Below are 24,182 nucleotides of genomic sequence, written 5' to 3' on the forward strand. Positions count from 1 at the left end.
GCCAGATGGACTACAACCCACGGTCCTGAGAGAGGTTGCTGAAGAGATAACAGATGCATTGGTCATGAACTTTCACTTGATTCTGGCATGGCCCTGAAGGACTGAAAGATTTGAATGTCTTTCCACCCTTTAAGAAGGGATGAAGGCAAAAGGCGAAAGGTAATTATAGGCCAGTTACTGAGTCTCAGTGGTTGGGAATGCGTTGGAGTCTATTATTACGGATGAAGTTTTGGGGTACTTGGAGGCTAATGATAAAATAAATCAAAGTCAGCATGGTTTCTGTAAAGGGAATCTTGCCTGACAAATCTGTTAGAGTTCTTTGAGGAAGTAATAAGCAGGGTGGACAAAGGAGAGTCAGTTAAGCTCATTTACTTGGATTTTCAGAAGGTGTTTGACATGGTGCCAGAAATGAGGCTGCTTATCAAGATAAAATCCTGTGGCATAACAGGAAAGATACTGGCATGGATAGAGGAATGGCTGACAGGCAAGAGGCAGTGAGTGGGAATAAAAAGGGCATTTTCTGGTTGGCTGCTGGAGAAGTGGTGTTCTTTAGGGGTCAGTGTTGGGACTGTAGCTTTTCACATTGTTTGGAATTTGTGGCAAAGTTTGCGGATGATATAAAGATAGGTGGAGGGTTAGGTAGTGCTGAGGAAGAAATGCGATTGTAGCAGGACTTTGACAAATTGGAAGAATGGGCAAATGGTGGCAGATAAAACACAGTGCTGGAAAACGTATGATGCATTTTGGTAAAAGAAACAATAATGCGGACTACTATCTAAATGGGAAGAAGATTCAAACATTAGAGGTGCAGAGGGACTGAGGAGTCCTTGTGCAAGACTCTCAGAAGGTCAATTTACAGCTTGAATCGGTGGTAAAGAAGGCAAATGCAATGTTGGCATTTATTTCAAAGGAAACAGAATATAAAAGCAAGGAGATAATGCTGAGCCTTGAAGACACTAGTCAGGCTGCACTTGGAGTATTGTCAACAGCTTTGAGTTGCATATCTCATAAAGGATGAGTTGTCATTGGAGAGAGTCCAGAGGAGGTTTGCCAGGATGATTCCAGGAATGAAGGGGTTAACATATGAGGAGCGTTTGGCAGCTTTGGGTCTGTACCTACTGGAACTTAGAAGAATGTGAGTGGGATCTCATTAAAACCGACCAAATGTTGAAAGGACTAGATAAGGTGAATGTGGAGAGGATGTTTCCTATAGTGGGGTATCCTTAAAATTGAGGTGTGACCCTTTAGAACAGAGTTTAGAGCAGTTCTAATTTGGTGGCACACTTCAAGGTCACTAACTTATTACAAATAAAAGATATTAAGCCTTTACCCAATGGACTAATACAAAGAAACAGGTCCACAATGTTTTTCTTGGCCATCTCAGGAAAATTGGATAATAAAGGGTTAATGAAATGTCTAATTTGAAGGTATCTAAAGAAATGGGTATTAGGTAGATTAAACTCTGCAGAGAGTTGTTGAAAAATTGCAGAACGATTATCTATGAAAAGATATTCAAAGTGCCTAATGCCCTTTCTGTACCAATCATGAAATGTTGAGTCTTGCATAGAAGGTAGGAAAAGATGATTATGTAAGATAGGACTAGAGAGAGAGAATGGCCTTCGTGGTGAAGGCCATTAAGTTTTCTAAACTGAGCCCATATTCTCAGAGTATGTCTAATAGAGGATTAACAATTAGTCTATTAGTCTTGTTAATAGAGGATTAACAATTAAGCGACAAGAAAGTGCATTTCCAAGAAGTGCAGAAATAGATATATCCTTACTAGACACACAAAATGCTGATGGAACGGAGCAGACCAGGCAGCATCTATAGGGAGAAGCACAGTCAACGTTTCGGGCCGAGACCCTTCGTCTATCTATCCAACCTTGTCTTAAATATATTTACTGAGGTAGTCTCCACTGCTTTATTGTGCTGAGAACTCCACAGATTCACCATTCTCTGGGAAAAGCAGTTCCTCCTCAACTCTGTCCTAAATCTACTCCCCTGAATCTTGAGGCTATGTCCCCTAGTTCTAGTCTCACCTACTAGTGGAAATAATTTTCCTGCCTCCATCTTGCGTATCCCTTCCATAATTTTTACATGTTTCTATATTACCTCTCATTCTTCTGAATTCCAGTGAGTACAGTCTCAGGTGACTCAATCTCTCCTCACAGTCTAATCCTCTCATCTCTGGAATCAACCTGGTGAACCTCCTCTGCACCGCCTCCAAAGCCAGTATATCCTTCCTCAAATAAGGAGACCAAACCTGCACACAGTACTCCAGGTGCAGCCTCACCTGTATCCTGTATAGTTGCAGCACGACCTCCCTGTTTTTAAATTCAATCCCTCTAGCAATGAAAGTCAACATTCCATTTGCCTTCTTAATAGCCTGCAGCACCAGCAAACGAACCTTTTGTGATTCGTGCACAAGCACTCCCAAGTCCCTCTGCACAGCAGCATGCTGCATTTTTTTACCATTTAAATAATCTGCTCTTTCATTTTTCCTTCCAAAGTGAATGATCTCTCATTTACCAACATTGTACTCAATCGGCCAGACCTTGCCCACTCACTTAATCTATTTCTCTCTGCAGAATTCACTGAAACATTGAAATCGAGCTTGCATACGCCACTTGTGCTGGTAGCTCATTCCACACACTCTCAACTCTTGAGAGAAGAAATTTTCCCTCATGTTCCCCATTCACCTTTCACCCTTAGCCCATGACCTCTGGTTGTAATCCCAGCCAAACTCGGTGGAAAAAGCCTGCTGCATTTACGCTAATTTTGTATACCTCTATCAAATCTCTCCTCAGTCTTCTCCATTCCAAAGAATAGTCCTAACTGATTCAACCTTGCCCTGTAACTCAGGTCCACCAGACCCAGGGACATCCTTGTAAGTTTTCTCTGCACTCTTTCAACCTTGTTTACACCTTGCTGCAGTTAGGTGACCAAAACGGCACACAGTACTCCAAATTAGGCCTCGCCAACATCTTATATAGCTTCAACATAACATCCCATCTCCTGTACTCAGTGCATTGATTTATGAAGCCAATGTGCCAGAAGCTTCCTTTATAACCCGATCCACCTTTCAGTGACTTGTAGACCTGTATTTCCAGAAGTTTGTTCTACCCCACTCCACAGTGCCCTGTGGTTTGTCCTACTGAAGTTCAAAACTTTGTACTTTTCAGCCCATTTATCCACGGTGCAGATCCCTTTGCCCACTGCAACCCCAATCTTGGTGTCATCGCAAATTTGCTGCTCCAGTTAACCACCTTATAAGACCAAAAGACATGAGCAGACCCAATAGGCCATTTGGCCCATTGAGTCTGCTCAGCCATTCAATCATGGCTGATCCCTTCCCCCCCCCTCAGCCCCAGTTTCTGGCTTTCTCCCCATAACTTTTGATGGCATGTCCAATCAAGAACCTATCAATTTCTGCCTTTAATACACCGAACAACCTGGCCTCCACAGCTGCCTGTGGTAATAAATTCCACAACTTTACCCCACCTCTGGCTAAAGAACTTTCTCTGCATCTCTGTTGTAAATAGATGCTCCTCTATCTTGAGGCTGTGTTCTCTTGTCCTAGGCTCCCCTACCATGGGAAACATTCTTTACACATCTACTCAGTCTTGCCTTTCAACATTCGAAAGGTTTCAGTAAGACACCCTCTCATCTTTCTAAATTCCAGCAAGTACAGACCCAGAACTATTAAACGATCCTTGTATGATGACCCTTTCATTCCTGGAATCATCCTTGTGAACCTCCTCTGCACCCTCTCCAATGCCAGCAGATGTTTTCTGAGGTGAGGGGTCCAAAACTGTTCACAATACTCAAGGTGAGGCCTCACCAGTGCCTTATTAAAGCCTCAGTATCACATCCTTGCCCTTGTATAGACCTCTTGAAATGAATGCTAACATTGCATTTGCCTTCCTCACCACAGACTCTACCTGCAAGTTGACCTTTAGGATGTTCTGCACAAGGATTCCCAAATCCCTTTGCATCTCAGATTTTTGGATTTTCTCCCCATTTAGACAATAGTCCGCACATTTATTTCACCTACCAAAGTGCATGCCAATGCATTTTCCAACATTGTATTTCATTTGCCACTCTCTTGCCCATTCTCCTAATCTGTCTAAGTCAGTCTGCATCCTACCTGTTTCTTCAACACTGCCTGTCTCTCCACCAATCTTCATATCATCTGCAAACTTGGCAACAAGAGCATCATCTAAATCATTGATAAACAGCATAAAAAAGAAGTGGTCCCATCACCAACCCCTGCAGAACGCCACTAGTCACTGGAAGCCAACCAGACAAGGATCCTTTTATTTCCATTCGCTGCCTCCTACCAATCAGCCAATGCTCTAAGCATGCCAGTAATGTTCCTGCAACACCACGGGCTCTTAACTTAATAAACGGCCTCTTCTGTAGCACCTGGTCAAAAGCCTTCTGAAAATCCAAATACCTACTGCATCCCCTTCATCAATTCTACTTATAATCTCCTCAGAGTTCCAAGAGATTCATCAGGGAATGTTTTCCCTAAAGGAAACCATGCTGATTTTGTCCTATTCTCCGCAAAGTGCATCTGGTTGTAGCTCCTTGAAGACAGTGTTGGGGATCGGGAGCAGCAGCTGGATAATCTTCAGCTTGTACGGGAGAGTGAGGAGATGATCGATCAGAGTTACAGGGACGTAGTCACCCCGAAGTTGCAGGAGGTGAGTAGCCGGGTGACTGTCAGGAGAAATGGAAGTAAGCAGTTAGAGCAGAGCACCCCTGTGGCCATTTCCCTCAAAAACAAGTATGCCGCTTTGGTTACTGTTGTGGGGATGACCTCCCGGGGAATGCCATGGCGACTGGGTTACAGGCACTGAGCATGGGTCCGTGGTGCAGAAGGGAAAGAGAGAAGAGAGGATTGGTAGTGATAGGGAACTCAGTAGTGAGAGGAAGAGAGAGGAGATTCTGTGGACGTGAACGGGACACCAGGATGGTATGTTGCCTCCCAGGTACCAGGGTCAGGGACATCTCAGATCACGTCAACAACATTTTGGAGAGGGAGGGAGAGCAGCCAGATGTCTTGGTACATATTGGTACCAATGACATAGGAAGGAAAAGCAATGAGGTCCTGAAGAGAGAATTTAGAGAGCTAGGTAGAAAGCTGAAAAGTTGGACCTCCTGGGTAATAGTTTCTGGATTGCTGCTTGTGCCACATCCAGTGAGGGTAGAAACAGGATGATCTGGCAGATAAATGCGTGGCTGAGAAGTGGGTGCAGGGGACAGAGCTTCAGGTTCTTGGATAATCAGGATCTTTTCTGGGGGAGGTATGATCTGTTCAAAAGTGCCGGGTTGCACCTGAACCCAAGGGGGACCGATATTCTCATGGGCAGGTTTGTTAGAGCTGTTGGGGAAGGTTTAAACTAACTTGGCAGGGGGCTGGGAACCGGAGTGAAGGGACTCAGGAAAGGACGGATGGTATAAAAGCAGAGATAGCGTGCAGTCAGACTGTCAGGAAGGGTGGGCAGAGAATAGGACATAACTGCAGCCAGCAGGGTGAGTATCAGTGCAGTAGGGATGCAGAGTCAGTCCAAAGGGGAGCAAATCCAGGACTCAAAGTGTTGTATCACCATGCACGGAGTACAAGTAGTAAGGTGGATGATCTCGATGCACTTTTACAGATTGTCGGGGATGTTGTGGCGATCACTGAATTGTGGCTGAAGGATGGTTGTAGTTGGGTGCTGAATGTCCAAGGTTACACGTTATATCACAGCGATAGAAAGGTAGGCAGAGGGGGTGGTGTGGCTCTGCTGGTTAAAAAAAAGGCATTAAGTAGAAAGATGTGACATAGGATTGATTGGAAGCTGTTGAATCTTTGTGGGTTGAGTTAAGAAACTGCAAGGGTAAAAGGACGTTATATACAGGCCTCCCAGTGGTGGCTGGGACGTGGACCACAGGTTACAACTGGAAATAGAAAAGGCATGTCAAAAGGGCAATGTTATGATAGTCATGGGAGATTTTAACATGCAGGTCAATTGGAAAAATCAGGTTGGTAATGGATCTCAAGAGAGTGAGTTTGTTGAATGCCTAAGAGATGGCTTTTTAAAGCAGTTTGTTGTTGAGCCAACTAGGGATTAGCTATACTGGATTGGGTGTAATGTAATGAACCAGAGACTATTAGGGAGCTTAAGGTAAAATAACCATTGGGAACCAGTAATCACAATATGATTGTGTTGAACTTGAAATTTGACAGGGAGAAAGTAAAGTCTGATGTAGCAGTATTTCAGTGGAGTAAAGGATGTTACAGTGGTATGAGAGAGGAGTTGACTGAAGAAAATTGAAAGGAGATCCTGGCAGGGATGACAGCAGAGCAGCAGTGGCGTGCGTTTCTGGAAAAAATGGGGAAGGTGCAGGATAGATGTGTTCCAAAAACAAAGAAGTACTCAAATGACAACTGTAGCTGTCAAAGGAAGTCAGAGCTAATCTATAAGCAAAAGAGGGCATACAACAACGCAAAAATTAGTGGGAAGATAGAGGATTGGGAAGCTCTTATACCCTACAGAGAGCAGCTAAAAGAATCATTAGGATGGAAAAGATGAAATATGAAAGCAAGCTAGCAAACAATATCAAAGTGGATAGTAAAAGCTTTTTCTAGTGCATAAAAAATAAAGGAGAGATGAGAGTCGTTATCAGACTGCGAGAAAATGAGGCCAGAGAAATAATAGCAGAAGACAAGGAGATGGCAGATGAACTTTGAGTATTTTGCATCATCTTCACTGTGGAAGACACTAGCAGTGTGCCAGATGTTGAAGAGTTGGAGAAAAGAATTGAATTGGCTTTATTTCTTACATCCTTCATGTACATGAGGAGTAAAAATCTTTACGTTATGCCTCCATTTAGATGTGCAGTGAGCAATCATAGTAATTTATAATAATAGAAGAGACAATGTAACATAGGAATACACTCAAATCAGCATGAGTTCATCAGTCTGGTGGGAGAAGCTGTCCCGGAGCTTGTTGATCCTGGCTTTTATGCTGCGGTACCATTTCTCACTTAGAGAGGTGAGTGTAGTAACTGTTACAAGGGAGAAGGTCAGCAGGACAAGAAGAACTGACCCTGGGGTTCTGCAAGAGGTAGCAATAGAGACTGTGGAGATGCTAATAAGTTTCAATAGGTGCATTTAATGTCGAGAAATGTGAACATTATACACCCTGAAATTCTTCTTCAGACATCCACGAAATCAGAAGGGTGCCCCAAAGAATGAATGAGAGTTAAAACATTAGAACCCCAGAGTTCCTCTACCAACTCCCCCTCCCAACACGCACAAGCAGCAGCGTGGCAGCGACCCCCCCCCCCCCCCCGCACTAGCAGAAAGTGTCAGGACCCTCCACCGAGCAATCAAGTGTGCAGCAAAGCACCAATAAAGAGAAAGATTTGCAGTAGTTTCAAAAGATGATGAGAGGCATTGATCATGTGGACAGCCAGAGGCTTTTTTTCCGGGGCTGCAATGGCTGCCACAAGGGACCGTAGTTTTAAGGTGCTTGGAAGTAGGTTCTGGGGGATGCCCGAGGTAAGTTTTTCACACAGTGGTGGTTGTGTGGAATTGACTGCCAGCGATGGTGGTGGAAGCAGATACAACAGGGTCTTTTAGGAGACTCTTAGATAAGTACAGTCAGCTTAGAAAAATAGAGGGCTATGCACGAGGGAAACTCTCGGCAGCTTCTAGACTGGTTACATGGTCAGCACAACGTTGTGGGCCGAAGAGCCTGTAATGTACTGTAAATTTCTCTGGTCTATGTTCTAAAAATCATTGGACTCCGGCATGGTTCTGAAGGACTGTAAAATTGCAAATGTCACTCCACTCTTTAAGAAAGCAGGAAGACAACAGAAAGGAAATTATAGACCAGTTAGTCTGACCTCAGATAGGACAAAGTTAGCATGGTTTCCTTCAGGGAAAATCCTGCCTGATGAAGCTCTTGGAATTCTTTGAGGAGATTACAAGTAGGATAGATAACGGGGATGCAGTGGATGTTGTATATTTGGACTTTCAGAAGGTATTTGACAAGGTGCCACACATGAGGCTGCTTACCAAGTTAATAGCCCATGGTATAACAGGAAAGTTACTAATATGGTTAGAGCATTGGCTGATTGGTAGGAGGCAGTGAGTGGAAATAAAAGGATCCTTTTCTGGTTGGCTGCCAGTGACTAGTGGTGTTCCAGAGGGGTCGGTGTTGGGACGGTGTTGCTTTATGCTGTAAATCAATGATTTAGATGATGGAATAGATGCCTTTGTTGCCAATTTTGCAGATGATACGAAGATTGGTGAAGGGGCAGGTAGTGTTGAGGAAACAGGTAGGCTGCAGAAGGACTTGGACAGATTAGGAAAATGGGCAAGAAAGCGGGTAAATGAAATACAATATTGGAAAATGCATGGTCATGCACTTTGGTAATAGAAATAAATGTGTGGACTATTTTCTAAATGGGGAGAAAATCCAGGAATCTGAGATGCAAAGGGACTTGAGAGTCCTTGTGCAGAACACTCTAAAGGTTAACTTGCAGATTGAGTCAGTGGTGAGGAAGGCAAATGCAATGTTAGCATTCATTTCACGAGGTCTAGAATACAAGAGCAGGGATGTGATGCTGAGGCTTTATAAGGCACTGGTGAGGCCTCACCTTGAGTACTGTGAACAGTTCTGGGCTCCCACATCTAAGAACAGATGTGCTGGCATTGGAAAGGATTCAGAAGAGGTTCACAATGATGATTCCCAAAATGAAAGTGTTATCAGACGAAGAACAATTGATAGCTCTGGGTCTGTACTCGCTGGAATTTAGAAGAATGGGGGGTGGGGGGGAATCTCACTGAAACCTTTCAAATGTTGAAAGGCCTTGATAGAGTAGATGTGGAAAGGATGTTTCCCGTGGTGGGAGAGTCAGGGCAAGAGGGCACAACCTCGTGAGAGGTGCCCATTTAAAATAGAGATGCAGAGAAATGTCTTTAGCCAGAGGGTGGTAACATTGTATAATTTATTACCACGGGCAGCTGTGGAGGCCAGGTTATTGGGTGTATTTAAGGCAGAGCTTGATAGGTGTTCTTGATTGGACATGGCTTCAAAGGTTACAGGGAGAAAGCTGGGATGTGGAGCTGTGGAGGAAAAAAAGATCAGCCATGGTTAAAAGGCTGAACAGACTCAATGAGCCAAATTGTCTTATTATACTCCTGTCTTGTGGTCTTATGATTCCGGGGGTGGGGGTGGTGGTGGGGGTGAAGGTAGGAGATTTTGGCTGTGAGGTAAATTAGGTTGGTCATGATGAAATGGCAGAGCAGACTCAATGGGCCAAAGGGCCTAATTATGCTCCTATAGCTTATGGCCTTATGGATCAGTCATGATCAATCTAATCAAATCAAGTTTAAGCATCTATAAGGAGAAGCACTGTCGACGTTTCGGGCTGAGACCCTTCATCAGGACTAACCAAAAGGAAAGATAGTAAGAGATTTGAAAGTAGTGGGGGGAGGGGGAAATGCAAAATGATAGAAGACCGGAGGGGGTGGGATGAAACTAAGAGCTGGAAAGGTGATTGGCAAAAGTGATACATAGCTGGAGAAGGGATAGGATCATGGGACGGGAGGCCTTGGGAGAAAGAAGGGGGGAGGGGGGGAAGCACCAGAGGGAGATGGAGAACAGGCAAACAACTAAATATGTCAGGGATGAGGGGAGGAGGGGCATTAATGGAAGTTAGAGGTCAATGTTCATGCCATCAGGTTGGAGGCTACCCAGCCGGTATATAAGGTGTTGTTCCTCCAACCTGAGTTTGGATTCATTTTGACAGTAGAGGAGGCTATGGATAGACATATCAGAATGGGAATGGGATGTGGAATTAAAATGTGTGGCCACTGGGAGATCCTGCTTTCTCTGGCGGACCGAGCGTAGGTGTTCAGCGAAACGGTCTCCCAGTCTGCGTCGGGTCTCACCAATATATAAAAGGCCACACCGGGAGCACCGGACGCAGTATACCACACCAGCCGACTCATAGGTGAAGTGTCGCCTCACCTGGAAGGACTGTCTGGGGCCCTGAATGGTGGTGAGGGAGGAAATGAAGGGCAGGTGTAGCACTTGTTCCACTTACAAGGATAAGTGCCAGGAGGGAGATCGGTGGGAAGGGATGGGGGGGGGGGGGATGAATGGACAAGGGAGTCGTGTAGGGAGCGATCCCTGCGGAAAGCAAAAAGAGGGGGAGAGGGAAAGATGTGCTTCGTAGTGGGATCCCGTTGGAGGTGGCGGAAGTTACGGAGAATTATACGTTGGACCTGGAGGCTGCTGGGGTGGTAGGTGAGGACAAGGGGAACCCTATCCCGAGTGGGGTGGCGGGCGGATGGGGTGAGGGCAGATGTGCGGGAAATGGGAGAGATGCGTTGAGAGCAGAGTTGATGGTGGAAGAAGGGAAGCCCCTTTGTTTAGAAAAGGAAAGACATCTCCTTCGTCCTGGAATGAAAAGCCTCATCCTGAGAGCAGATGCGGCGGAGACGGAGGAATTGTGAGAAGGGGAATGGCATTTTTGCAAGAGACAGGGTGGGAAGAGGAATAGTCCAGGTAGCTGGGAGAGTCTGTAGGCTTATAGTAGATATCAGTAGATAAGCCGTCTCCAGAGATGGAGACAGAAAGATCAAGAAAGGGGAGGGAGGTGTCGAAAATTGACCAGGTAAATTTGAGGGCAGGGTGAAAGTTGGAGGAGAAGTTAATGAAGTCAACGAGCTCAGCATGCGTGCAGGAGGCAGCGCCAATGCAGTCGTCGATGTAGCGAAGGAAAAGAGGGGGATGGATACCAGTGTAGACTTGGAACATGGACTGTTCCACAAAGCCAACAAAAAGGCAGACATAACTTGGACCCATACAGGTGCCCATGGCTACACCCTTGGTTTGGAGGAAGTGGGAGGAGCCAAAGGAGAAATTATTGAGAGTAAGAACTAATTCCGCTAGACGGAGGAGAGTGGTGGTAGAGGGGATTTGGTTAGGTCTGGAATCCAAAAAGAAGCGAAGAGCTTTGAGACCTTCCTGGTGGGGGATGGAGGTATATAGGGACTGGACGTTCATGGTGAAAATGAGGCGGTGGGGGCCAGGGAACTTAAAATCATAGAAAAAATTTAAAGCATGAGAAGTGTCACGAACATAGGTGGGAAGAGATTGAACAAGGGGGGATAAGACAGTGTCAAGATATGCAGAAATGAGTTCAGTGGGGCAGGAGCAAGCTGAGACAATAGGTCTACCTGGACAGGCAGGTTTGTGGATCTTGGGTAGGAGGTAGAAACGGGAAGTGCAGGGTGTGGGAACTGAGGTTGGTGACAGTGGATGGGAGATCCCCAGAGCTAACTTCTGTTAATGCCCCTCCTCCCTTTCTTACCACATCCCTGACATATTTAGTTGTTTGTCTGTTCTCCATCTCCCTCTGGTGCTTCTCCCCCCCCCCCCCCCCCCCACTTCTCCCGAGGCCTCCCGTCCCATGATCCTTTCCCTTCTCCAGCTCTATATCACTTTCGCCAATCACCTTTCCAGCTCTTAGCTTCATCCCACCCCCTCCGGTCTTCTATCATTTTGCATTTCCCCCTCCCCCCCACTACTTTCAAATATCTTACTATCTTTCCTTTCAGTTAGTCCTGACGAAGGGTCTCGGCCTGAAACATCGACAGTGCTTCTCCTTATAGATGCTGCCTGGCCTGCTGTGTTCCACCAGCATTTTGTGTGTGTTGTTCAAATCAAGTTTAATTGTCCTTCAAACCATACGTGGATACAGCTGAACAGGACAGCGCTGCTCTGGGGCCAAGGTGCAACAACATACATGTGCAATCAAAATAGCAAGAAACTGGGAAAAACAAAACATAGTCACGTAAGAAAACACATTTTTAGTCCAAGACCCTGAGCAACAAGAACTAATTTATGGTTCCCAATAGTCCAGCCTGTAATTCCACCGATCTAACACTGGAGGGCAGCACTGATAGGAGCGGCCACCCCAACTGAGACTAGACACCACACTGCAACGCATCCTGCAGTGCGAGGCCTAGTCCTCATCGCGACGGAGGCAACAGTGCTGCCTTGTCACCTGTCTCACCACCGAACTAGGGAAGCAAGCCTGTGGCAATCAATCTAAGGGTCTTGCAATTGCAAAAGAAACGTTCAAGACAGTCATGGTTGCATCACACTCCATACATGATGAAATAGTGGAGACACCTGATGGGCCAAATGGCCTAATTCTGCTTCTAAATCTTGGGTTCTTTTTTCTTATGGATAAGGAAGAGTGATGAGGCCCTGAAAAGTGAGTTTCATGCTAAGTTAAAGAATACAAAACACAGTGGCATTGGGGCAGTCTCAGCCCATTGAGACTGCTCCACCATTTGATCATTTTTCCCCCATACTCCATTCTCCTACCTTTTACACCCTGACCTATCGGGAATCTATCACCCTCCACCATAAATACACCCAATGACCAAAGACCTGGCCTCCACAGCCACCTGTCGCAACAAATTCCATAGGTTCACAACTCTGTTGCAGCAAATTCCTCCTCATTTCTGTTCTAAATGGCTGTCTCTCTATTTTGAGGTTGTGCCCTCTGGTCCTAGACTTCCCCACTAAAGGAAACAGCCTCCCCACATCCACTCTATTATGGACTTTTATCATTCGATAGGTTTCAATGAGCAACCCCTCCCCCCACGTTCTAAATTCCAGTGACTGCAAGGCCAGAGACATCTATCGCTCCAGACACGTGACCAGAGCCATCTATCGCTCCAGACATGTGACCAGAAGACATAGGAGCAGTTTGGCCCATCTAGTCTTTGCTGCCATTTCATCATGGCTGATCCAATTTCCTCTCAGCCCCAATCTCCTGCCTTCTCCCCACCTTATCCCTTCAAGCCCTGGCCAATCAAGAATCTATCAACCTTTGCCTTAAATATACATAAAGTTTTGGCCTCCACAGCAGCCTTTAGCAAAGAATTCCACAGATTCACCACTCTCTGGCTGTGTCCTCTGGTCTTAGACTCTCCCACCATAGGAAACATTCTCTCCACATCCACTCTAACAAGGCCTTCTGCCATTCGATAGGTTTCAATGAGGTGACCCCCTCAGTCTGCTGAGTTTCAGTGAATACAGGCCCAGAGTCATTAAATGCTCTTCATATGACAAACCATTCAAACGTGGAAACATTTTTGTGAGCCTCCTTTGAACACTCCAGTCTCAACACATCCTTTTTAAGGGGCCCAAAAACTACTCCCAAGTGAGTCCACAACATTTGCTTTATAAAGTCTCAACATTACATTCTTGCTTTTATATTCTAGTCCTCTTGAAATGAACAATAATAATCACATTTGCCTTCCTCACCATTCCACTGTCCTGCCTAGCATTCCCACTACTCTGAGAAAGAAACTTATTTGAAGTTTACTTTAGGCTCTGCCTCTCGTGGCTGAATCCTTTTGAACCAAAGCCTTCAAGCCTTCTTCCCCACTCAAACCTTAGGTGCTCCTGCAATGGCTTGAACTCCTTTTAAGACCATAAGATTTAGGAGTAGAAGTAGGCCATTTGGCCCATTGAGTCTGCTCTGCCATTCAATCATGGGCTGATCCACTTCATCCAGTCATCCCCACTCCCCTGCTTTCACCCCAAACACCCTTTTATATAGCTACGTGTGTGGCTGGGATGATCATCTGCTCGTATTTAACCCCATGTGTGCGCGTTTAAGTCCCCGTGCTGCTGTGATTAACCCTGCGTATGCTGCTTTGTTTTCCAGTCCAGGTGCCGTGGGAAGTTGGTGCCCAAGGATCTGCCTCTCGCAACTGGAACTACTTCAGATCTGACCTGCCTGAGCCCTGTCCGCCATCTGTGAGATTCAGGAATGCCTCTGGTCCTGACGGTAGGTTACGTGTCTCTGTGTCCCCATATGATTGGCAGAACCATTGTGTTGGGACTAAAACTGCAGGGGAGAAGTAAGTTTGCTGATGACACGTAATAATGTAGAACATTGTCGTAAGTTAGAAACAGCACGCTGATAGGATGCAGAGCTGGGCTGAGAACTGACAGATGGAGTTGAACCTGGAAAAATAGACAATAGACAATAGGTGCAGAAGTAGACCATTCAGCCCTTCGAGCCTGCACCGCCATTTTGAGATCATGGCTGATCATCTACTGAATGCTGAATTTCCCCATGGGGATGAATAAAGTATCTATCAATACCTGGTTCCTGCCTTGTCCCCATATCCCTTGATTCCCCCATCCATAAGATACCTATCTAGCTCCTTCTTGAAAGCATCCAGAGAATTGGCCTCCACTGCCTTCCGAGGCAGTGCATTCCAGACCCCCACAACTCTCTGGGAGAAGAAGTTTTTCCTTAACTCTGTCCTAAATGACCTACCCCTTATTCTCAAACCATGCCCTCTGGTACTGGACTCTCCCAGCATCTGGAACATATTTCCTGCCTCTATCTTGTCCAACACCCTTAATAAACTTATAAGTTGCAATCAGATCCCCTCTCAATCTCCTTAATTCCAGCGTGTACAAGCCCAGTCTCTCTAACCTCTCTGCGTAAGACAGTCCCGGACATCCCAGGAATTAACCTTGTGAATCTACGCTGCACTTCCTCTATAGCCAGGATGTCCTTCCTTAACCCAGGAGACCAAAACTGTACACAATACTCCAGGTGTGGTCTCACCAGGGCTCTGTACAAATGCAAAAGGACTTCCTTGCTCTTGTACTCAATTCCCTTTGTAATAAAGACCAAAATTCCATTAGCCTTCTTCACTGCAAAATGTGGTGATTCATTTTGGAAAGTTGAATTTGAAGGCAGAATACTGGGTTAATGTAAGGATTCTTAGTGTGGAGGAACAGATGGATCTTGTCATCCACATACATAGATTCCTGACAGTTACCAGATGTATTGGCCTTCATTAGTAAAGGGATTGAGTTCAAGAGCACTGAGGTAATGTTGCAGCTCTATAGAATCCTGGGCTGACCACACGGAGTATTGTGCTTAGTTCTGGTCACCTTATTATAGGAATGTACAGCATAACAGAGTACAGGATAGGAACAGACCCCATGGCCCACAATGAATTAATAATGGCCAACTAAACTGATCTCTTCAGCCTGCACAATGCCCGTATCCCTCACATTCTTCTGCCTATCTAAATCTCTAATGTATCTGCCTTTACCACTGGCCCAGTCAGGACATTCCAGGCATCCACTATTCTATGTTTAAAAATAAAAGCTTCCCTTCATATTTACTTTGAACCCTACCCCCTCTCACCCAAAATGCATGCCCTCTGGTATTAGACATTTCATGCCTTGGAAACAGATACTGTACTGTCCGCCTACTCTATCTACACCTCTCATAGAGGAGGTGGTGTTTGCTGCCTCGAGGGAAATCAGGGTAGGTAAATCCCTAGGGCCTAACAGGGTTTTCCCTCGGACCCTATAGGAGGTAATTGCTAACAATTGTGTTCTCATAAGGTATGCTCCCCAATCCAGGCAACGTCCTTGTAAGTCTCCTCTGCACCCTTTCTAGTTTCCACATCCTTCCTGTAGTGAGGTGACCAGAACTGAGCACAGTACTCCAAGTGGGGTCTGACCAGGGTTCTATATAGCTGCAACATTACCTCTCAGCTCCTAAACTGAATCCCAAGATTGATGAAAGCCAATACACCGTACGCAGCCTTAACTACAGAGTCAACCTGCACAGCAGCCTTGAGTGTCCTATGGACTTGAACCCCAAGATCCCTCTGATCCTCCACACTGCCAAAAGTCTTGCCATTAATGCTATATTTAAGATCTCCTCCATCTTTTTTTTTAAACTCCACACATGAATTACCATTCTGAACTTCCAGAGAACCAGTTTTGTCCCTTGCAATCCTTTTAACATGTCTGTAGAATTCTTAGGGTTCTCCTTCACCTTGTCTGCTAGAGCAACCTTGTGCCTTCTTTTAGCCCTCCTGATTTCTTTCTTAAATGTTATAACCATATAACAATACAGCACGGAAACAGGCCATCTCGGCCCTTATAGTCCGTGCCGAACGCTTACTCTCACCTAGTCCACCTACCTGCACTCGGCCCATACCCTCCATTCCTTTCCTGTCCATATACCTATCCAATTTTTTTAAATGACAAAATCAAACCTGCCTCTGCCACTTCTATTGGAAGCTCATTCCACACAGCTACCACTCTCTGAGTAAAAGAAATTCCCCCTCATGTTACCTTAAACTTTTGCCCCCTTAACTCTCAACTCATGTCCTCTTGTTTGAATCTCCCCTACTCTCAATGGAAAAAGCCTATCCACGTCAACTCCATCTATCCCCCTCATAATTTTAAATACTCTATCAAGTCCCCCCTCAACCTTCTACGCTCCAAAGAATAAAGACATTAACTTGTTCAACCTTTCTCTGTAACTTAGGTGCTGAAACCCAGGTAACATTCTAGTAAATCTCTCTACTAATTTGTTGACATCTTCCTATAATTCGGTGACCAGAACTGTACCACAATACTCCAATTTGGCCTTACCAATGCTTTGTACAATTTTAACATTACATCCCAACTCCTATACTCAATGCCTCTGACTTATAAAGGCCAGCATACCAAAAGCTTTTCTTCACCACCCTATCCACATGAGATTCCACCTTCCGGGAACTATGCACCATTATTCCTAGATCACTCTGTTCTACTGCATTCTTCAATGCAGTTAGATATGGCCCTTGTGCTAAAGGGATCAGGGGGTATGGAGAGAAGCAGGTACAGGGTTCTGAGTTGGATGATCAGCCACGATCATACTGAATGGCGGTGCAGGCCTCAAAGGGCCAAATGGTCTACTCCTGTACCTATTTTCTATGTTTCTATTACTGCCCTATCATTTACCATGTGTAGCCTATTTTGATTATTCCTACCAAATGTAGCACCTCACACTTATAAGCATTAAACTCCATCTGCCATCTTTCTGCCCACTCTTCTAACTGGCCTAAATCTCTCTGCAAGCTTGAAAACCTACTCCATTATCCACAACGCCACCTATCTTCGTATGTTGTCTTGCATTTCTTGAGACTCTGTAAGCATATCATTTGTTCAAAACCTGGCTATACCTGCTGTGCTTTTTTTTCTTTTAACCAAGGCTCAACATCTCTTGAAAACCAAGATGTCCTACACCTTTATTCTGACAGGCACATACCCATTTTGGACTCAAAATCTTTTGAAAGCCTCCCACTTACCATTAAACTTTTGTCATTAAACAGCCTTGCATAGTCCACTATTGCCAAATCCTTTCTGATGCCTGCATAACTGGCCTTTCTCCAATTTAGAATCTCAACCTGGAGATCAGACCTATCTTTTTTGCAGATTTGCTTAATGGCATTCTGATGACTAGATGCAGAGTGTTCCTTTACACAAACTATTGTCACCTGCCCTGTCTCATTTCCTAATAGATCAAGTATTGCAAACTCTCTCATTGGGACTTCTACACCTGATGAAGGAAAATTCTCCTGAACACGGTGACAAACTCCATCCCATCTAGTCCTTTGACCATGTGGGATTTCCCCGTCAGTATGTGGAAATTAAAATCACCTACTATAATAACCTTGTGTTTCTTCCAACAGTCTGCAATCTCTCTACAAGGTTGTTTGTCTAAATCCCCAGGATTGTTAGATGGTCTTTAATATATTCCCATTAACGTGGTAATACCGTTCTTATTTCTCAGTTCCATCTGTAACACCTCACTAGACAAGTTCTCCAGTCTGTTCTGATTGAGCATTACTGTGATACCATCCCTCCTCCTTTAATCCCTCCCATTCTGTCACGTCTAAAACAATGAAACCCTGGAATATTGAGCCGCAAGTCCTGTCCCTCCAGTGACTAATGTCTACAATATCAGAGTCCAGGTTTTGATCCGTGCCCTGAGCTCATCTGCGTTTCTTACGATACTTGGATTGAAATACAGGCAGCATGCTCAACCTTTTGATTCCTGACCTTGTCTGAGTCTTACCAGCATCTGCCAGATGTGGACTTGCCTGAAAATTGTTATTCCAATTAACTCCTGTTAAATCTATCCCAATCACCTTGAAACAAATGCCCTGGTCCATGATTCAAGAAGGGAAATGGGAATAATCCTAGGAAGCAGTGGAAGTGAAGTGACTGGAATGTGTTGCTTGAGATGGTGGTGGGAAGGATGTCGAGAACATTACAGAACAGCAACAGGCCTGGCATTGTGAGCAGCGTGATGAGAAGTGTGTGCAGAGCGATGATGTGCTGTCATGTCCAATGACAGAACTTGCCCTTTTGCTTACACCTTTTCTTATTTTGCAGGACCTCCTACTGCCAGGGCTTTTGCCCCCTTCTCGCAGGCCATGGATGACCCTCAGTTCTGGAATTACTCCTGGAGACTGGTCTGCAACAGGCGGGTGATGAGGCGACGAGTGAACCGGGGGAGGGCGCAGGAGCCGTACAAGCCACAGCTCGGCTCATCAGGGTCGCTGCCGGCCAGCATACTCTGTCTGCAGGGGCTTCTCCCACCTGAGAGCCTTGGACATGTCCTGTGTGAGGAGGAATTGTCACTGTGTATCTGACCTGTGGAGTGTGTGTGGGAGGGAGAGAGCGTGTGTAAGATGTTGGGGGGGGGGGGGGGTGGGGGAAGGAAGGATGAGGGGTTGGGGGTGTGAGGGAAGAGCCATTTTCGGAACAGAAAAAAAAAAAAGCTGGATTCTGTAGTGGGACACAGCCTTTGCAAGTGTTACAGACCAGCCGCTGAAGATCTGGAGCTATGGCACTGGGGACTAACCCTTCCTTCCACAGGGGTGGGGGGGTATATTTTCCCCCCCCCAAAAAACATTTTAATTGTGGCCACGGTGATTGCTTCCATCAACCCCCTATGCCAGCGTCCACTGTTATTTTGAGCACTGTAGGCAGTGGTTAGAAGACGCCCCTCTCCCCCCCCAAAGAACAGATACCACACCCAGCAGTTTAGCATTTGATTTTATTCATGAACAGCTACAAGCAGCAGATGCAGAATCCCACCCCCATGAGGACATCAGTCATCTGGTGGTGGACTTCAACACCTCATTGGGAACGTTTACTCCAGTTCTCGTCTGTCCAGACCCTGCAGAAGCATTGTCCTGCAGCTGCTGAGGGATGGGGCTGTAATGCTGCAGTTTTTTTGGGGTGGGGGGTGTATGCAGGGATAGGGGAATCTAGTTCATGGCTGTTTGTACTTACAGGTGTAGTGTGGGGGCTGGTGGGTGAAGGCCATGGCTTTTGGAGAGGAAGGGTGAGTAGGTGAGGGGCTCTAGGAGATTGAGACCACTGGTACACGTGCACACGGTGACCTGGCCAAGGCTGGGTGGTGTCTCTAGGAGATGAGGCGGCTGTGTAACTGGTACAGTTGTTCCTGCTGCATCACCACACGGTGACACTGACCCTCGCCCGGTGCACACGGGAGAACCACCTTGCCCACACACACGGCGTCCGACCGCTGTTTCCTCCTGTGCCTGTAACACAAACCAATGAGAATAGTTCACTATCAGCACACCTCGGTCCCCTGACTCAGATTCCCTGGCCTGTCCCGTCACAGCCAGGAAGGTGCAGCAACAGTGATGACACTCCCCAAACATTCATTACCCAACCTGATGCCGGAACAGCGAAGGACATAGCTCACCCGCAGAGGGAACAGGAACTCACCCACACTGGCCTGTAGTTTCAAAGTAATTCTACACCCTCCAGTCCAGAAATGACGTACAAATCTCTGCCCTTTCTTATCCAGCTTCTCATGAAGTGTGAGAATGCACTAGGTCAGGCCCTGGTCCTCTTGCAGGCTATTTTAAACCTCCACTGTCTTCTCCCTGCAAAACTTGATTGTTGTCCAAGACATCACAAATTTTTGCCATCTTCTTAGCCACCATTGTTTTCTCCACTCTGCACACTTAAGATAAATAGTCCATGGACTTCTTGGCCAAGAAAGTTCACCAACACCCCTACTTCCTCAAGCAATCTGGCACGTCCCAAGTGATCCCAGATCTGGGTGCATCGTTGCTTAGTTTGGCAACTGCTCTGCCTGTGGAACTAGCCTCAGGCACACAGCCAGCATAATCAAAGACCCCTCCCATGGGGCCTGAAAACCTGCCACAAGGCTCAAAAATAGCTTCTACCCTGTCACAGATCTACTGAATGGTTCTCCAGTAATGACCTGAATTGACATTATGTTCTTGCACCTTATTGTCCTGCCTGAACTGCAGAGTCTTTGTAACTGTTACACTTTATTCTGTATTGCTGTTTTACTGTGTAATGAGCTGATCTGTATGGACAGTAGGCAAGACTAGCTCAGTATGTGGCAATAATAAATCAATTCCAATTAAAAATCTCACCCATTTCCTTTGGTTCTTACTCAGACAGCCATGGTGTTCTCTCCCTAGCCACCATGATAATCTTAATATTTCTCTATAATATCTTCAGAGTTTGCCTTCAGCCAGATTCTATCTTTTTGCCTTTCTAACTTCCCTCTGGAATCACCTGCATTTCTTGTGCAGTGTATTTTTCCCACATTCTCTTCACCAGAGTCTCAGTAAATGTCATCAACCAGGGTTCTGAACTTGCTGGCCTTGCCCAACAGGAACATGCAGACCCTGAAAACCTGACATCACTCTGTTAAAGGCTTCTGAATTCCTTTCCCTGCAGTCTCACCCATTCGAGCTCTGCAAGATCCCACCTAATGGCCCTGAAGTCTGTTCTGCCCTGCTTCAGACTTCTCCATAACTGTTTTAAATCTAATAGAATTATGGTCACTGGACCCAAGTGTTAGTCAACAGACACTTGCACCTCATTCACCAGAAGACCCAGTGCTGTACCCCCACCTATATATATTGATAAAGAGTAACACACAGAATTCTGCTGCAACTCGGGCAAAATCCTGATGAAAGTTCTCAGCCCAAAATGCTGATTGTTATTCCCCTGTCGATCCTTTGTTTATTCCCGTCGATCCTGTGTTTATTCCCCTGTCAACCCTGTGTTTATTCCCCCGTCGACCCTTTGTTTATTCCCCTGTGTGTTCTGGATTTGAAAGATCTCATTTTACCCTAAAGTACAGAAGCAGAATTAGGTCATTGAGTCTGCTTCACCAGTTTATCATGGCTGATTTATTATCCCTCTCAACCCCATTCTCCTTCCTTCTCAGCATGATCTTTGACACCCTGACTAATAAAGAACCTAATAACCTCTTTTTAAATAAACTCAATGACTTGGCCTCCACAGCCGTCTGTGGCAATGTATTGCACAGATTAACCACCCTCTGGCTAAAGAAATTCCTCATCTGTTCTAAACAGACACCCCTCTATTCAGAGGCTGTGCCCTCTGGTCCAAGACTCCCCCCAATATAGAAAAAATACTCTCCACATACATTTTCTCAAGGCCTTTCAATGAGATACCCCCACATTCTTCTAAACTCCAATGAATTATAGGCCCTGAGCCACGAAACGCTCCTCATATGTTAACCCTATCATTCCTGTAAATCTCCTCTGGACTCTCTCCAATGCCAGATAAAGGGTCCAAAACTGCTCACAATACTCCAGTGTGGTCTGACCACTGCTTTATAAAGCCTCATAACAACCTTGCTTATATATTCTGGTCCTGAATGCTAACATCACTTTTGCCTTCCTCACCACCGAGTCAACCTGCAAATTAACCTTTAGGGAATCCTGCACAATGACTTCCAAGCTCCTTTGCATCACTGATTTTTGAATTTTCTCCATTTAGAAAATAATCTATGACTTTATTCCTTCCACCAAAGTGCATGACCATTCACTTCCCTACAGTATATACCCTCTGCCACATCTTGCCCATTCGCCCAATCTAAAGTCGTTCTGCAGACTGCCTGCTTCCTCAGCACTCTGCACTATACACTCAGAAAAGAAACTCTCGGACACACTTCACAAATTCTGCTCAGTCCAAACCTTTCACACTGTGGCTGACCCAGTCTATATCAGGGAAGATAAAATCTTCACCAGTACAGTAGTTCTGTTCCCTGTGAATGCAAGGCAGTGTTTATCAGCCAGACAAGATGCACGGTGGAAATGCTTATTAAGGAGCATAGGTGGTGTATCCATTTGGGTTACCCGGAGTAATCGGCAGTAGCAGAACACTACATTCGCAATGGCTTCTGGTAAAGGAAGCCATTGAAATAAAACTAGAGAGAAAGAATTTTAACAAAGATGAAGGTCTCGCTCTAAGTAAGAACTGGAATTTGACTGTAAACTAGGTGGGACAGCGGAAACTTGATTGGATGAAGATTTAACCAATCAAAGGGACGGAATACAAGGGTATAAAGACCACCCGACTAGACATGCCCAGGCATTGTCTCTGAAGAAGACGGCAGAGTCTGTCATTGAAACGCCGGTTATAATCGATGCCTGTAGCCGGCTGGAAGCCCAAGAAGTTTACAGAAGGTGGTGGTGTGGATAGTGTGGAGCACTGGCAGATGGAGTTTAACTCTGCCACATGTGAAGTGTTGCATTTTGACAGATCAAATATAAAGGGACAGTACACTGTTAATGGCACGACCTTAAGAGTACCAATGGATCTTTGGGTGTAAGTCCAGAGTTCTCTGCAAGTGGCCACAGAAGCAGGCAGGCTGGGAGATAACTGACTCATTCACTGATGTCAAGAAGTGACGAACAAGTGAATACTGGGAGCAAAGAAGATGCCAGTTATTGTACTGGAAAAAAGTATTCCAGACGAGAACTTCCACCAGCTCATCCTTCACATGAGCTATAAAAGTTTCATTTAAAAATGTGAATATTTGTAAAACTTTGTAATTTTAAAAAGTGGGCATCTAGCTAGTTGTGTGAACATTTTCCCTATGTATGCTGTACACAGAAGGCAGGGAAGTTCCCATTAGTCCACCATCAACTGAGCCATGAAATGGCATTTAGAACAACCAGCCACCGATGTGATAGTATACTGAGTGACAATAAATTTGAGATGTTTATATATATATATATATATGTTAAATATCGGTATACTGTATATAGATAGATATAGATGATCTGGATGAAAACGTAGATGAGTAGGTGCATAAAATATAAAGCTTGGTGCTGTTGTGGATAGTATATTAGAGCCTCAGGCAATGATCTTTGCATCATCAATAGAGATGGGAGAGGTTCCGGAGGAATGGAGGGTTGCAGATATTGGATTTATGAACATTTGGAAAGGCATAATATGATTAGCAATAGTCATTATGGCATTGTCAAAGTCAGGTCATGCCTTACGAGCCTGATTGAATTTTTTGAGGATGTGACTAAACACATTGATGAAGGTAGAGCATTAGATATTGTGTATCTGGATTTCAGCAAGGCATTTGATAAGGTACCCCATGGTTATTGAGAAAGTAAGGAGACATGGGATCCAATGGAACATTGCTTTGTGGATCCAGAACTGGCTTGCCCACAGAAGGCAAAGAATGGTTGCAGACGGGTCATATTCTGCATGGAGGTCGGTCACCAGTGGAGTGCCTCAGGGATCTGTTCTGGGACCCTTACTCTTCGTGATTTTTATAAATGACCTGGATGAGCAAGTGGAGGGATGAGTTAGTAAATTCACTGATGACACAAAGGTTGGGGGTGTTGTGGATAGTGTGGAGGGCTGTCAGAGGTTACAGTGGGACATTGATAGGATGCAAAGCTGGGCTGAGAAATGGCAGATGGAGTTCAACCCAGATAAGTGTGAAGTGATTCATTTTGGAGGGTCAAATATGATGGCAGAATATAGTATTAATGGTAAGACTCTTGGCAGTGTGGAGGATCAGAGGGACCTTGGGGCCCGAGTCCATAGGACGCTCAAAGCAGCTGCGTAGGTTGACTGTGTGGTTAAGAAGGCATATGGTGTATTGGCCTTCATCAATCATGGAATTGAATTTAGGAGCTGAGAGGTAATGTTGCAGCTGTATAGGACCCTAGTCAGGCCCCATTTGGAGTACTGTGCTCAGTTCTGGTCACCTCACTACAGGAAGGATGTGGAAGCCATAGAAAGGGTGCACAGGAGATTTACAAGGATGTTGCCTGGATTGGCGAGAACGCCTTATGAGAATAGGTTGAGTGAACTTGGCCTTTTCTCCTTGGAGCAACGGAGGATGAGAGGTGACCTGATAGAGGTTTATAAGATGATGAGAGGCATTGATCGCGTGGATAGCCAGAGGCTTTTTCCCAG

The 24,182-nt window shown here is 45.4% G+C and overlaps 2 protein-coding genes across 4 annotated transcripts in view; one reads left to right on the top strand and one right to left on the bottom strand.

Moving 5' to 3' along the window:
* fam113 (family with sequence similarity 113) overlaps positions 1–18,588 on the top strand; it is a 78,765-nt gene extending 60,177 nt beyond the window's left edge. For all 3 annotated transcript variants that reach the window (XM_073041971.1, XM_073041972.1, XM_073041973.1), the window contains 2 exons: positions 13,756–13,878; positions 18,300–18,588. In XM_073041971.1, coding sequence (XP_072898072.1) covers positions 13,756–13,878; positions 18,300–18,559 — 383 coding nt within the window. In that variant the 3' untranslated portion in view covers positions 18,560–18,588. The remainder of the gene's footprint in view (positions 1–13,755; positions 13,879–18,299) is intronic.
* Positions 18,589–18,952: 364 nt separating this feature from the next.
* LOC140726062 (dynactin subunit 1-like) overlaps positions 18,953–24,182 on the bottom strand; it is a 225,943-nt gene continuing 220,713 nt past the window's right edge. The window contains exons 31-32 of the mRNA XM_073041988.1: positions 24,077–24,081; positions 18,953–19,471 (exon numbers count right to left, since the gene is read on the bottom strand). Coding sequence (XP_072898089.1) covers positions 19,339–19,471; positions 24,077–24,081 — 138 coding nt within the window. The 3' untranslated portion in view covers positions 18,953–19,338. The remainder of the gene's footprint in view (positions 19,472–24,076; positions 24,082–24,182) is intronic.

Source organism: Hemitrygon akajei, chromosome 4, assembly GCF_048418815.1.
Source record: "Hemitrygon akajei chromosome 4, sHemAka1.3, whole genome shotgun sequence".
In the NCBI taxonomy this organism is placed as follows: domain Eukaryota; kingdom Metazoa; phylum Chordata; class Chondrichthyes; order Myliobatiformes; family Dasyatidae; genus Hemitrygon; species Hemitrygon akajei.